The 13,934-nt window shown below is 37.2% G+C and overlaps 1 protein-coding gene across 2 annotated transcripts in view; it reads right to left on the bottom strand.

The window, feature by feature from the left end:
* frmpd1b (FERM and PDZ domain containing 1b) overlaps positions 1–13,934 on the bottom strand; it is a 30,722-nt gene that overhangs the window by 10,324 nt on the left and 6,464 nt on the right. Inside the window, exons 2-5 of one of the 2 annotated variants that reach the window (XM_060884988.1) lie at positions 13,469–13,609; positions 6,283–6,394; positions 4,934–5,097; positions 884–986 (exon numbers count right to left, since the gene is read on the bottom strand). In XM_060884988.1, coding sequence (XP_060740971.1) covers positions 884–986; positions 4,934–5,097; positions 6,283–6,386 — 371 coding nt within the window. In that variant the 5' untranslated portion in view covers positions 6,387–6,394; positions 13,469–13,609. Of the gene's footprint in view, positions 1–783; positions 987–4,933; positions 5,098–6,282; positions 6,395–13,468; positions 13,610–13,934 lie in introns of those variants that run through there. The other variant, XM_060884989.1, reaches the window with a different exon arrangement.

Here is a 13,934-nt window from a genome sequence, read left to right as displayed (position 1 = left end):
TGCGCCCACTTCCCGCTCCTTCAGTTCTCTCCAGCGCTGGAAAGCTGATCCTATATTAACACGGGTCCTACTTCTTGCCTTATCGTAAGCCTTTCTACGCTTTCTTTCTTTGTTTTTATCCTCCATTTCAATGCTAAGACCGCTTTCTGCTAATGTCACACATGCGCACTGAACACTCTCTCCGCCGCATATTGACAAGCCCCGCCCCTTTCTGCTCGTCTAACCTTAACCCTACACGTTTGTTTTGATTTTTTTTATTATTCGGCCCGACTCAGTTTTCTGAAGCATTTCTCAAAAATCGGAGACCCTGCCTTTAAGATAACCTTTAAGATTACAAGCCACTGACAAAATAAGAATGTATAAAAATTTGTCTCATGACAAATGACTTTAACTTGAAATACAGCAACACGACACAGTTGGCAAAGTGGAGCCAAGGTTATCCATTTTCCAGGGATTCTCATATATTTCTTAGACATTGCAGTTCTAATATCGGAGTATTTGTGTACTTTAATTGTGGTTGGTTAAAAGAGCCCATGGAGGTCTGAGGAAGTCAGTACAACTGTATGCTTCAGGATGCACAGCTGAAATGTCCTTTTCTGAACAACTCAATTTCAACATAAAAAATTAACATTATTAATTTGTTAATTATTATTCACATTGTTCTGTTAAATTCTGATAGCTAGTTAGAAAGCTGTATATAATATATACTGTATATATCTGAAGGAAACTGACCATGCATGATGCTAAGGACGGGTCTTGATTCCAGAAAGAAAACCTATTTACCTGACTGCTCTTTTGCTGTATGTGGCATTCATTTCAAGTTGTAATGGGAGAAAAATGCAGGTTGGAATGCAGATTGAGAGACAGAAGAATAGATTTTTACCTAATCATGTTGTTAACATATTCAGGAGACAAGTCGTCAATGGCTTTGTTATTCACTTTCAATACTTGATCACCTTGTAAGAGACGTCCATCTGCTGGTCCTCCTATAATTTGTACAAAAAGAGAAAGAAAAAAAAAATCATGTGAAAAATTCAGCGATTGTGTGAAATCATGGTGATAGTAATGTGTTATATTAACACTGGTGCTCGTCTTCTCACTCTGAATGAATAAAGCTTTATAAAGAGGATATACATAAGTGGTATGTTACATCCTATATACAAGTACAGTGAAAAAGGAAGCTGTTTGGCATTTGATTGTTTTGTGCTAGAGGAGTTCAATTGAAAATAAAAATCCTGCAGGAAGACAAACGTTTAGATGGCAGATTGCAGAAAATGAAAAAGTGGAAACATTATGTTACAGTGTATGATAAAATTACATTCCTACCACCTCACAATATTCTTTGATTCTAATAGCAGCACAACTACATGGTTTTCAAAGATATTACATAATTACATCACGTAACATCAGCACTGACACTAAAACATGGCAGACAAGAGTTTATTCATTTTTTGTTTCATTTTTTGTTAAAACTCTAAATCGAAAAAGCTAAGAAAAAAAAACTACCTGAAATTAAGGTATGAAACTGCTTCAGCTTTCTACCTGATTATGACAACAACCATGAATAACTTTACTGTAATAATGTTTCCTTTCAGTGTTTACTTCCACTCAATTGTATTTTTATACCATTTTAAACATGGACGTTAGAAAAATAAAATTAGAGCGTACATTTAAAATATATCAAAAGTAGAGACACCGTATCGAGTCAGAGACGATGGTACCGATGAAAAACTCCCTGAGGTGACATTAGAAAGAAATCTAGAGAGGAACCAGATTCACCCTCATCTGGGTGACACTAAAATATAAATAATTCCTTTCTAGATCTATGTATTATTGTTCAAATATGTAAACAGGAAATTCAGTCTAGTTTTAACATGAAGTCTGTATTGTTATTAACTTTTCACTGAGCCATCGTAGCAGAACTTTTAATATCTGTAGTGTAAAGCCATGATCATGGTGCCATCCACAGTAATCTCTTGCATATATAGGTTGTTTATGTCGGGCCATCCTCGACAGCAGTGAGTGGTTTCCATGTTTTCTTCTTTCCTCATATTTTGGACAATGTTTTTTTTTGTACATTTTTTTTCTTTAATGCAGTTGAGTATTTATACTTGAGCATTACACTGTGGTATTTTCGGTGATGTTTTTTTCTTTTAGGCATTTATGCATGAGATAATTGACATGAATACTGCAAAATAATCAGTATTCTGCTCAGACACGTTTGTCATTAGGTCAGAATAAGACCACGAGTACACTCATGCATATATGCTCACACAGTTCTCCCTCCTGCTGTCGTGATATCTTTTGGCCCTCTTTGCCAGACTGCACATTGCTCCGCATTTGTATCTGTCCCGCTCTCTTTCTTTCTCACCTTGGTTCTAGGCCAAAATGTACCTTGGCAACAAGCGCACACACACACAAAACCACACAATCCTTCTTATGTCTTCTTCCTTCTCTCTCTCTCTCTCTCCCCCTCTCCCTCTCCCCCTCTCCCTCTCCCTCTCCCTCTCTAGAATGTAATTATCAGGCTGGAGGGCAGAAAGTTTTTCCCACTGGGCTCTGATCAGCTGTTTCAGCTGCAGAAACCGAGGTGTCAGCATGCTGTTTCTCTGACAGTGAGGAAGTATATGTGCATCTCTGTGGGTGTAGACAAAAGTGAGAGCCTGTTTAAGTGAAAGGACACAGCTTAAACAGTGTGTCATATCTGTGAAAAATATAGACCCAAGTTAGTGGTGTACATGTGTGAGTGAACGTGTGTCAGACTGTGTGTGTGTGTGTGTGTATGTGCACATCCTTCCAAGAGTGCACCTGCATCAAAAGACTGAAATAAATGGAAAAATCAGACAAGCAGCTGGCTCTCACTGCTCTCTGAACTTGTCAGGTACGAAACGCAATCCCACAAACCAAATAGACACACAGAAAAGAGATAATTGCGTGTGACTAATATAGAAGTTTCTGTCTCTTAAACATACACACACTCACACGAAAGTAATTAAGACTGTGTACACTGTAACCCAGGTAATGACAATTTTTTTTTTTTAAATGAAAAAAAAAAAAAGAGAATCTGATTTGATGTGGCACACAGATGGATACTTCACACATGGAGGGAGAAGATTTCACAACAGCCACACAGACACATACAGCAACTAATAAGACAAGCAGAGTAAATGTCAGACTGTCTGTAGATGAGAAGCTGCAAGATTGCTTTTCCCTACCAAGGCTATTGTTTTCTATGAAAAGAGCATCAAATCCAATTCAACTTTCACCTGTTTGTTGCTGACCTTTTAAAAGAGAAAACAATACAATTCAGCTTGTTGGGACAATTGAAGAAAAACTAATTGTCACCTATCTGCTGAACCCCAAGTAAGTCAATATAACATATTCAATAAAAAGGAGCATTGGGTGGAAAATGCTGCACTGAGACATGTGATCATGGGTAGTGGGAGCTCAGTGGTAAAGACAATAAGACTGCATGGAAGATCATGAGTTCAAATCCCAGCGCTGCCAAGCAGGGCACTTGGGCAAGGTCCTTAACTGCTCAATTGCATAAATTACATTTAAATGTAAGTCATTCTGGCTAAACACATTTTCCAAAAGCCACAAACTCATATCAGTGATGCAAGTGCAAGTCAGATGCCCAGACGGCAATTATACACTGAAGAATGTGGACAGCAATGTCTCCATGCTTGTCCAGGCCCCTGTCTTTTGGAGGGGACGCAGCTAAAAATTGAGTTCCATCAATGTTCTAAATTCAGCAAGACAGCTCTACTAAAAAAGTCTTGGAAGCAGATTATGATTAGTTATTGTATGTTAAGGAGTAAAGTTAAACAACGTAAACAACAAGGGGTATGCATCCTTGTGCTTCAGGACACGGGGTCAGAGCTGGTTGTATTTGTTCAATGGAGGGGCAATTTGAAGAAAAACACAGCAGATAAACACTCTCGAGTGTGTGTGAGAAACTGCTAAGTTATTGATTAAAGAGAAATCTCAGTCACGTATACACCTACTTTTACTAGAATATTCGTAAGCCTTTCATTAAAAATAATTCAAAAAATAAATAAACTGTATTGAAATAATAATTTCAAAATCTGCACTCAAACAATTTATCTGTTAGAGCGGCCCGATTTTCCATATCAAATGCAAACAAACCTCAACTTTTTAAGCCTACATTATTCTGTGTGTATTTTTAATTTGTCATGTGTCCATCATTTAAGCTGCTTTCAACAGCTAAATCTGAGCTTAAGATGTGTCACAGCAGCTAGCAAAATAGTCTGGCCTATCTATCTATATCTGGTAGTGTAGGCATACGCCAGCGCAGAAATTAAGCGAATCTAGGCAAATCAAGCATTGTTAGAGAAATCATCCCTTCTTACAGCTACCACAATTCATGTCCATAAGTATTTAAGAAACGTTTAAGTATCCATGCTCTTGTTAACTTTTATATAGCTTACTTGGGTGCAAAAATCACTTTGATGTCTATAGATGTAAGCAGGTTATGACATTTGCTTTACTAATAAACTGACCCGTGTTGTGTCTACTGTGGTGCACTTGTGTTGTATTCTTGCTCTATGCATTAAACCTGAATAGTACAAAACAAACAAATTTTATATTCAGGAAGTATAAGAATACTCAGTTGAAGAAGTCTTTGCGTCTACAATCTCAGGTGTGTCAGGTGTATTCTAGAAGTGAGACTGCAAAGAAAAGCTGTTTTGTTTTCGTGTAAGTGGGAAATCCATAATAACCCCATGTTAACCCATGATCAGGATTTTAATCTAGTGGTGTTCCATTACGGGTGAATTCCGGATGCATGACCGGTGTTCCTGCACACCAAACCATGATTAATGTAGTCACGCAAGATGAATGAATGTGTGTGGCATCAACAAGCTTGTAAATTACTAGTAAATGCCATTTATAGTTACTATTTTTTGTATACCTGGAATAACGTCCCTGACCAGCAGGGGGAGCTGTGTGGAGAGGGTGAAGCCATGCGAGTCCAGCACAGCATCTCTGATCACCTCCACTGTCGCCTTCACAGGGAAATGCTGTTGACCGCCATCGTCTGAACGACCCAACTTCCTGTCCCCCAGGATACGCTCCCTTTAAGTAACAGTACATTGTAAGGTAGATATGCAAATACACACACACACACACATTCAAACTTTTTTACAGGACAAGGTACCTATTCTCTGAACTTGAAAGGCTTCAATAGGCTAGAACCAAGTTACATTGCTAACTCTCTTTATTCCCTTGTATATGCCTTCAAGAACATTGAGATCATCTCCTGCTGGTATATTGGACCTTTCCAGAAACAGCGGAAGAAAAAACGGGAATGCATCTTGTGTCAGTTATGCTCCAAAGCTATGGTACCCGCTACCTATAAAAATCCAGGAAAGCCAGTTCTTTATTAATTAAAAAAAAAAAAGCTATTACCTTACTGATATTATTCTTTTCTTGAAAGTTTGAGATTTGTTTTGTATTTGGGTGTTAGGCATTCTACATATTCTAATTTTGTCTTTTTAATTATAATTATTTGGGTCTTTTTTTTACATTAATTCTGATATTTTATGAATGAGAGTGTGTGTGCCCTGCGATGGGTTGGGTGTATCCTGCCTTGATGCCCAATGACGCCGGAGATAGGCACAGGCTCCCCGTGACCCGAGGTAGTTCGGATAAGCGGTAGAAAATGAATGAACGAATGAATGATACTTTATTTATCACACTTTTGTGCAAGCAAAGCACTTTGAGCTACTTTTTTTTTATGCTAATGCAAATAATAATAATAATAATTACATATACTTCACATAGGTTCTGCATTGAGACTGTCTTACAAAATACAGTACACGATGATCAGTGAGAAAGTGTATTTTCCCCTTAAGATTTGATAAATGAATGTAAGGTGTGTGTGCACATTTTACAAAAACAGCACGGTCAGCAGCTAAACACTGCACACTGGAACACAGTAATCTTTGCGCATGGTAATCAGTGAGTTGGCTAAGAGTTAAAGATGAATACATCTGACCTGTAAGCACAATGTGCAAAACAAACACAATATGCCATGCTGAAGGCCCATTTGACAAATGATTAGCACATTGTACTGTGAGATAGCAAACATGAGCAAAGGCAAATACAGAAGAAATCTATGCCTGTGTTTAAACAGTAGGGTGTTTATGTCAGATTTAGATTATGACTTGCTGTGGCTATGCTTATGTGCAAAAAGCACTTAGGTGACTACATTAATAGCTAAGTTTATTAATTACATGGGAGAGAGTGTGTGAAGTCTACCTGCTGAGGGAGTCTCGTGATCGGCGTAGCCATCTCCCCACCACCTGCTCCACACGGCGCACCCGACGCGGGGAGCAGCTCCTACTCCTCTCTCTTTCCTCCATCTAAATGACTGAGAAAAAAAAAAAAACAGAGATTAGAGATATAGGGAGTGATAAGAGGATTGATGACGAATTTTTGGATTGTAATAAAAAATAAGAGAATCCCTTTAATTCTCATTAATTGCATCATATGGCAAGCTTTTCCACTTATAGAGTGTCCACTTAATATAAAGCCTTACAATTCTCACAGCTTCATTCAGAGTTAACAGACATGATTTCTCCGGCTTGTCTAGAACGCCTCGTGTAGGTCAACACCAGTGAGACAGTATAGGGGGGCGAGGGTGGGGGTGGTGATGAGATTGCATAGCATTTAGAAGACAGCATGGATCACACTGAAGACATAAATAGGCTCTCGCATAACCTCAGAAGCATACGCATAAATGTGTTTGTTCTGGAGGTGACGCATACACACAAGCTGGCACATTTTCTGACACGCCCTTTTCTTCTCGTTTTCTTTACCTCTATACATGTTGTGTCTCAGCTGCAAAAATAAATAAGACACATTTCTGTAGTATGCTTTTGGCATGAAAATGAAGGGATACAAGCGTGTTGTAAAAGCTTCAGTCACTGATAAACAGTCCACTCTCACCACTAAACCACAGCTTCACTACAACTGTGTGTGCCTTAACTGAGCTTAAATATGATGAATTGACGTGCTGATGAAACGAAGTAATCAATGAACCTTTACTCAAGCAGTGCATTCAATCATGTTACTGAGTGCAAAGTGGAGATAGATGGATTGATAGTGAGGAAGAGAGAGATGATAGAGAGCAAAGAACGGAGAGAGAGATGATAGAGAGCAAAGAATGGAGAGAGAGAGAGAGAGAGAGAGAGAGAGAGAGAGAGAGATGATAGAGAGCAAAGAACGGAGAGAGAGAGAGAGAGAGAGAGAGAGAGAGAGAGAGAGAGATGGAGAGAGAGAGAGATGACCAAAACTTTAAATAGAAATAGAGGCACATTGTAAAAGGAAAAGACAGAAAGAAAGAGTCCATTCATGGCTTCAAAAAGAAAAAAGTGCTGCTTCCTCCCATTCACATTTGCTCAGTGTCATGGTGGATGACCTCAACGTCACTTTTAATTGTCACACAGAAGACAGCGCTCCCTGAATCAGTGATTTCTGTACTGCTATGGGAAAAAAAGAAAGAAAACATTGTAACTGACCCGGTAAACTTCTACAAAGATTACTTACCCAATACTTGCAACTTTTAAACATGAGCCCCAATCTGTAATCAGAGCACGTATCTCTTAACAGTCACAGCCAAGCCTCGCTCACCCCTGCTTTAATTCAGCCACTGTGCACTTACATATAAACAGACACACAGGACTTGACACACTCATGCAGTGCACAGTGCAAACAGCTTGGTATTAGTGGATTAAACTGTATTTCCCTCATGATGTGACAGCACCACTTCTTCTTTTGTGCTGATCCACATCGACTCAGACAGAGCTGATCTGACATGTGCAGCTTCTGTCCATCACACATTCTCTAATTACTGTTCTACTGTGTAATGAAGGAAGCTCCTCTGTGGCTCTGTGTCATATGAGGTGTCATTTTAAAAAGGTACACATCCAAAGGTTTTTTCAATTAAAGGAAAGTGTTTAGTCTTGTCTCCATGTCACACAGCTATAGACTATGTACAACTACCACAACTTTTCAATAATAAAATAATAATACTAAAAAAGTCATCTTACCAAGATATCATATTTTGAATATAATCAAAATTATCTACCATTGCCATGTATTACATTATAAGAATATAATTTCAGGCTATGTCTACAAAAAAAAATCCTATTTTTAAGCTTAAAGTGTTAATAAGCTTGCACTTATTTCTGTTGACAGATCATTTCAAAAAAAGTAATGCTTAGAATTTGCAAATATAATGTGCAGAATAGGAAACGTCATTTATAATAATCTTTTACTTTTTTTACTCTACTTTTTAGACATTTGATCATAAGTTCATTTCGACTATATTCAAGATATTCCACATTTCTCTCATTTTAGCAGTTCTTATAAACAATTATATGCAAAATGTTAACACTACAATATATGCAATTTTTTTTCAAGGTTTTCATAAACTCTTCATTCAAATACATGCGTCTGCCAAATTAATAGGAATACCCTTACCTTTGTGGTGGCAGCAGCACATTGCACAAAATCATGGTGAAACAGCTCAAGAGCTTTAAGTTCATTTTCATATCAAGGTTGCTTGTGATAGACTAGCTGGTGTGAGTATTTCTGAAACTGGCAATCTGGGATTTTTTTCACTGACGACAACAACAAAAAAAACAAACATCCAGTTAGCAGACGTAGTGTGGATGGAAACACATTGTTGATCACATAGGTCAGAGGGAAATGGTCAGACTGGCTTGAGGTAACAATATAGCTACAGTAACTGAAATAAATACTCTTTACAACTGTGGTGAATAGAAAGTCATCGCAGTATACAAAACATCTTAAGGCTGTGAGATGTATGAACTATAATAGCAGCACACTACACTACGTGTCACTCCTTTCATACAAGAAGAGAACTCTGATGTTACACTGGGCACCAAAACTGGAGATTTGAAATTTGGACAAATGTCAGTTGGTCTTTTTCCAGTTTCTGAAGCATTTGACCTGCTTCTACATAAATGTATGCATTGTACTGCTGCCAAATAATTGGCCACCGTGTATATTTCTAAGCGGATATTTTGTAAATTAAGGCATAAATCTGTATTCCTCCATTCAGAGATGAGAGGGCTTTTTAAGCTAGAAGTAACTGCTTGTGCATTATGGTGCACGTTCACCAAAACACTAGAAAAATAGTGTGACTTCTTTGGTAAGACTTACTCTCACACCTGTCTCATTCAAACACTTTAAAGTGTAAATGGAATAGATCTAAATTTTACATTGATCAGTAACTGTTCATAATTAGTCGACGACGGAAGTCAAGATCATCTCTTAAGACTCTTAATACCTAAAAATAAGTAACACTTAATCACTACACTGGAAAAACAAAGAGAGCAAGGAAACAGGAAATATAATAACCCAATCACTGTTTTGTCAATCTATGGTGGTTGAAACTTTGACTGTAGAATGTGCTGTGTTTTAACACTGATATTTACAGCTGTTTAGTTGTTGGGAACCAGAAGAGAGATATAAAGACAGAGTGCACTAGGGTGAAAGTACAAAGGTACATGTATTTCTGACACAGGAGTGCAGAGTTGCAAAAACTTAATGCAGTGTGTGTTTGTGTGTCTTTGATGCTGATTCAGTCAAGATCCTAACGCCTTTGCTGACTCCTTGAGTTGTCCAAGTTGACGTCCGAAAGAACGAGTCCAAACGCTTCATACATTAATGCATTAGGTCTCGTGGCTCCATGGCTGAGATCCATTTAACCACTCTGTTCTCCTTCCTCACAGATACAGCATTTAGATCTTATTCCAGCAGCAGAAGTCTGTTGATTACACAGCTATTATTCACACACTAGCAACAAATTAGGCTATTTGGGTTCGGTTCATTCAGCGGGCAGCCAGTAGTGTCTGAAATCGCTACTGTACATATCAAAATCATCCTAGCTAATACGCAAAATAACTTTTAAATAATTATCAGTCGGGAGCTACGATACTCTCTCAGCCCAGTCCATCAGAGTGCAACACTTGTAAATTGTTCTTAGCTGCGAGTTCAGGTACGTGAAAGAGGGCAGTTAGCGAATTCCTTTGAGTGTCTTGTGCTAGCCTGTTGGTGTGGCATAAGCAGCAGTTTGAAAAATTGCTTTGGCTTGCTTTTATTATATCAGAGGAAAAGAGTTAGCCTTCTAGCCGTTTTCAAGGCAAAACAACTTAGCTGCTTTAAAGCAGAAATAAAAATGAAAAATCACATGAAAAATCGACTAAACCTGTTGGAGGTGGTGCGAGTTTAGTTGCACTGGAACTGTACTGCGATTCCCATAAATGTAAACACAACTCGTACCGTGGAGCGCACGTGTTCAACAATAAAGTAACCTTGATGTGTGCTTTAGCAGATGAGAAAATTCTTAGTTTCCACAACACACATACCATGTGTGGCAGGGAAATGTTTTGGGACGTTGAAGAGATGAGGTTCTTCGCTGTGCATAAAAGCACAAAAATAATGAAAATAAAATATGATTAGTCGCAATGCATTTTCCATCCACATTTATGATGACGCAAGATGCTCTGGGGCTCAATAGAATCAAGGGAGTCTGAAACCAGCAGCGGACACTGGGAATGAAATCACACTCAGATTCGGACTGCAGCAAACGTGCCCAGTGTGAAAACCGCTACAGTCTGTTTCTTTAGTTAAAAACATGCCGTCTGTTTGTCAATCACTGTGGTTTTGAGGGGAAATGCTGCACGTTCTTAGAATAATTTTCATCCTAATGCTTTGATATCACTTCCCACACCTTACTGCAACCTGCAGAAACTCTACACCTGCTTAGCTTTACTGCATCACTTTGTCCCTGGAGTATACGGCACTGCTTCTACTGTACTTTAGCACAGATAACAGATCTTCCTACTTACACGGTCTTTCTCAATCTAATAAAACCCGTTTTTGACACACATTTTGACATTAGCTTTGCTGTAAGTTAATAAAATCTTGGATTACTGCAGTGAATGTTTTTATGCATCACATATTGCTGCTGCTTTCAATACAGAAAGATTTTCTGCAGCTCACTAAGGCATGAAGCTGGCTGTAGCGAACCTAAATCACACAGACATACATTACTTTTAGACACACTGGCCGACTGTCAACACCTAACCTCCCTCTCTGTTAACCAGAAGAGAACAAAGCATTTGAGAAGAAATATTTTGAATTCTGTACACCGAATATGGTGGTCTGGTCTCTGTGGGTGTGACTCTGCAGAGCTGCACAGATCTCTCTCGATAATGCACCACTTGCCCCACAAAAAAAGTGCAAGTTCGCAATGCAACTCATTTCTATCAGTGTTTACAACACAAAAAAATCATAGTTTAAACCGTTTAATTGCATAGGAACACATTCAATTATAAACACATAATAAACCATGATACTCTGTCACCTCTTAAAAGGCATAGGTATTGGCACCTATAATATTTGTGGTGGCGACTCTTTTAATCGTAAAGAATTGGTAAGAAATCGTACAGTCATTCAGTTAAGCTTTATCATGGTAGATTAGTCCTTCATGACCACTTCAAATGATTGAGGTTAGAAAGTGTGTGGCTATGGAAACCTCTCAAACACTGACCACAGGCTTTTAATAGGGTTCTGCTCAGGGATGCTGGCATGCTTCTGGGATGGTAAAGTAATGCTTCTTGTTTCAGCAACCACTTATGTTAAACTGTTTTAAATCATTATCCTCAAATCATCTGCCTTCTGCCAAGGGTCTCGGATTAAAGGTATACAGTAGTATTCAAATAAAAAAGATAAAAAAATCTATCAGTAGTATTCAAATATGTTTGAATAACGTTTAAGGCTTTGCTGTGTGTTTGTATCTAATTGAAGGTGAAAATGTCTGACCTTAAACAAAAAGCTATAACAATGAAGCAACATTGATTTTATCATAAACTTTACTACTTTAATTCACTGTTATTTATTTATCAGTGTAATGACGTATCTTCATATATACTTATATATGCCGAGTGCACAGGGTAATAAAATAATCCTCTAATGCCCCTTATAACCTACATAGTCCGTTACATGCCAAATGCTATTGGAGATTCAGACACAGAAAATAAATCCTGTGTGAAACTGTGAATGCTTAACAATGACCTAGATGCTTAGGACATGTTTGCTTTTTATATATTTGTTAATGTTTATATCTTATTAGTTAAAATAAAATATGTAAATAAAAGAAAATAAATTAATATATATAAATTAATTATTTATATAAAATGATTTTTATTTTTTTATTTTTTAATAATCATTTAAAAAATTGTTTGGTTTTATACATATTTAGAAATTTAATACCTAAAAAATAATAATAATAAAAAATAAAACAAAAGGCTCTGCTAATAACAACACAAAGTATTTGAAGCTCAGATAGAATTAAGAAAATAGATAAGATATCATTAAAATTGGGTTCAAACAGTTATTTCAGATATTGAAATTATTTACACCTAATGTCTTTTTTAATGCTAAAGGTTTGGGTTATGTTATAAAGGGCAGCAGGTGCTGAGAAAAAAGATCTTAAAGTAAAATCACAACTGAGATGTATCGAGGTGTACGGAGAATTGTTTTCTGATCACATCGTGACAATCTGCATTGAAACTAAATAATGAGCCACCATAATGCTGTTGGAGGACCAAAATGATAACGTTTCCATCATTTTGATGTACTTTGTAAAAAAAAACTTCACTAACCTACATGTGAAGTATGCGCCAAGTCGAAATTAAACTTTTGTTATCATCACACTTGAATTGATCATAAGAATTCTTTGACACATTTTAGGAACGTTGTGTGTAAAAACACAACTTTCAGACAACAAAAGCTCAGCATTTTCCTAAATACTGTATGCGTAATCCTCTGATCTTACTTTGAATCTGCTCGTTTTATTGTACTCTATGAATGTTCACTGCTGTATCAATTGGTGCACATGAAGCTGAGGAAGTGATGGTGTAACAAGATACCTACACCACAAAAATCTGTGATAGTTGACTAATGGCTGTAATTAGCTATGAGGACACTGGATGGTTTTACGCTTTTTTCCTTCTTACATCACCTCCAGCTGTCAAATTCAAGATGGAAATAGTAATATCCTGGTAATGTGCAGGTAAACTGTAGTCTACTCTGCAGAAATAAATTTTTTTTTCATAAGTTCCAATCAGCAGTGATACAAATAGAAGAAATAATAGAAATCAGGGTTTGTGGTTAGTAAAATGAAATCCTTGTAACCCTGCAAATAAACAAACAAACAAACAAATAAATAAATAAATATTTTCCATGAAATATTTGAATCCTGCTTAAAAGACCAAGTTATATTTGCTTATGGTTTAACTACATTGTGATCAAAGACGGCATCACGGAATACCAGGCAAATATCCAACATTTTTTTCTGTTTTTTTCTGATTCAATACTTTATACTTAAAAAACACATGCTTGCACATACCTGTCAGTGATTTGTATCTTACAAGCTTCAAAGCGATGAAATTCCTTATTTGGATAGGATATCACATCCTTCTTTCCCAGGTACACTGAAGGGTAGCGGAGATGCGTTTTTATAACCATCAGGACCAATCAGAATGGAGATCTAAAAGACAGAGCAGGAAAATTTGAAATAAGCATGTATTCAGAATAATAGAGAGATTTGTAGAACCAGTTCCAAAAGGCAACGTATTCTTCATGTGCTCATGTAATGCACTTAACACCACACACATCAATAGTAATGTTTACTCTCTGTGTCCTAGATATGCAGCTCTGCTTTACAATTTTTTTCTTTTCCCATGATCCCCTGCTTGGAGCTCCTTCTAAAGGCTTATACAAAATGGCAACTAATATATATATCTCCAATATAAAAAACAATAGATTTTCCCCATAACACTGATCTAGGCCATGTTCTGTTCCTTATATTATCT

This window comes from Tachysurus vachellii, chromosome 13 (genome assembly GCF_030014155.1).
Source record: "Tachysurus vachellii isolate PV-2020 chromosome 13, HZAU_Pvac_v1, whole genome shotgun sequence".
Classification (NCBI taxonomy): Eukaryota; Metazoa; Chordata; class Actinopteri; order Siluriformes; family Bagridae; genus Tachysurus; species Tachysurus vachellii.
This window is presented reverse-complemented; position numbering and strand designations above follow the sequence as displayed.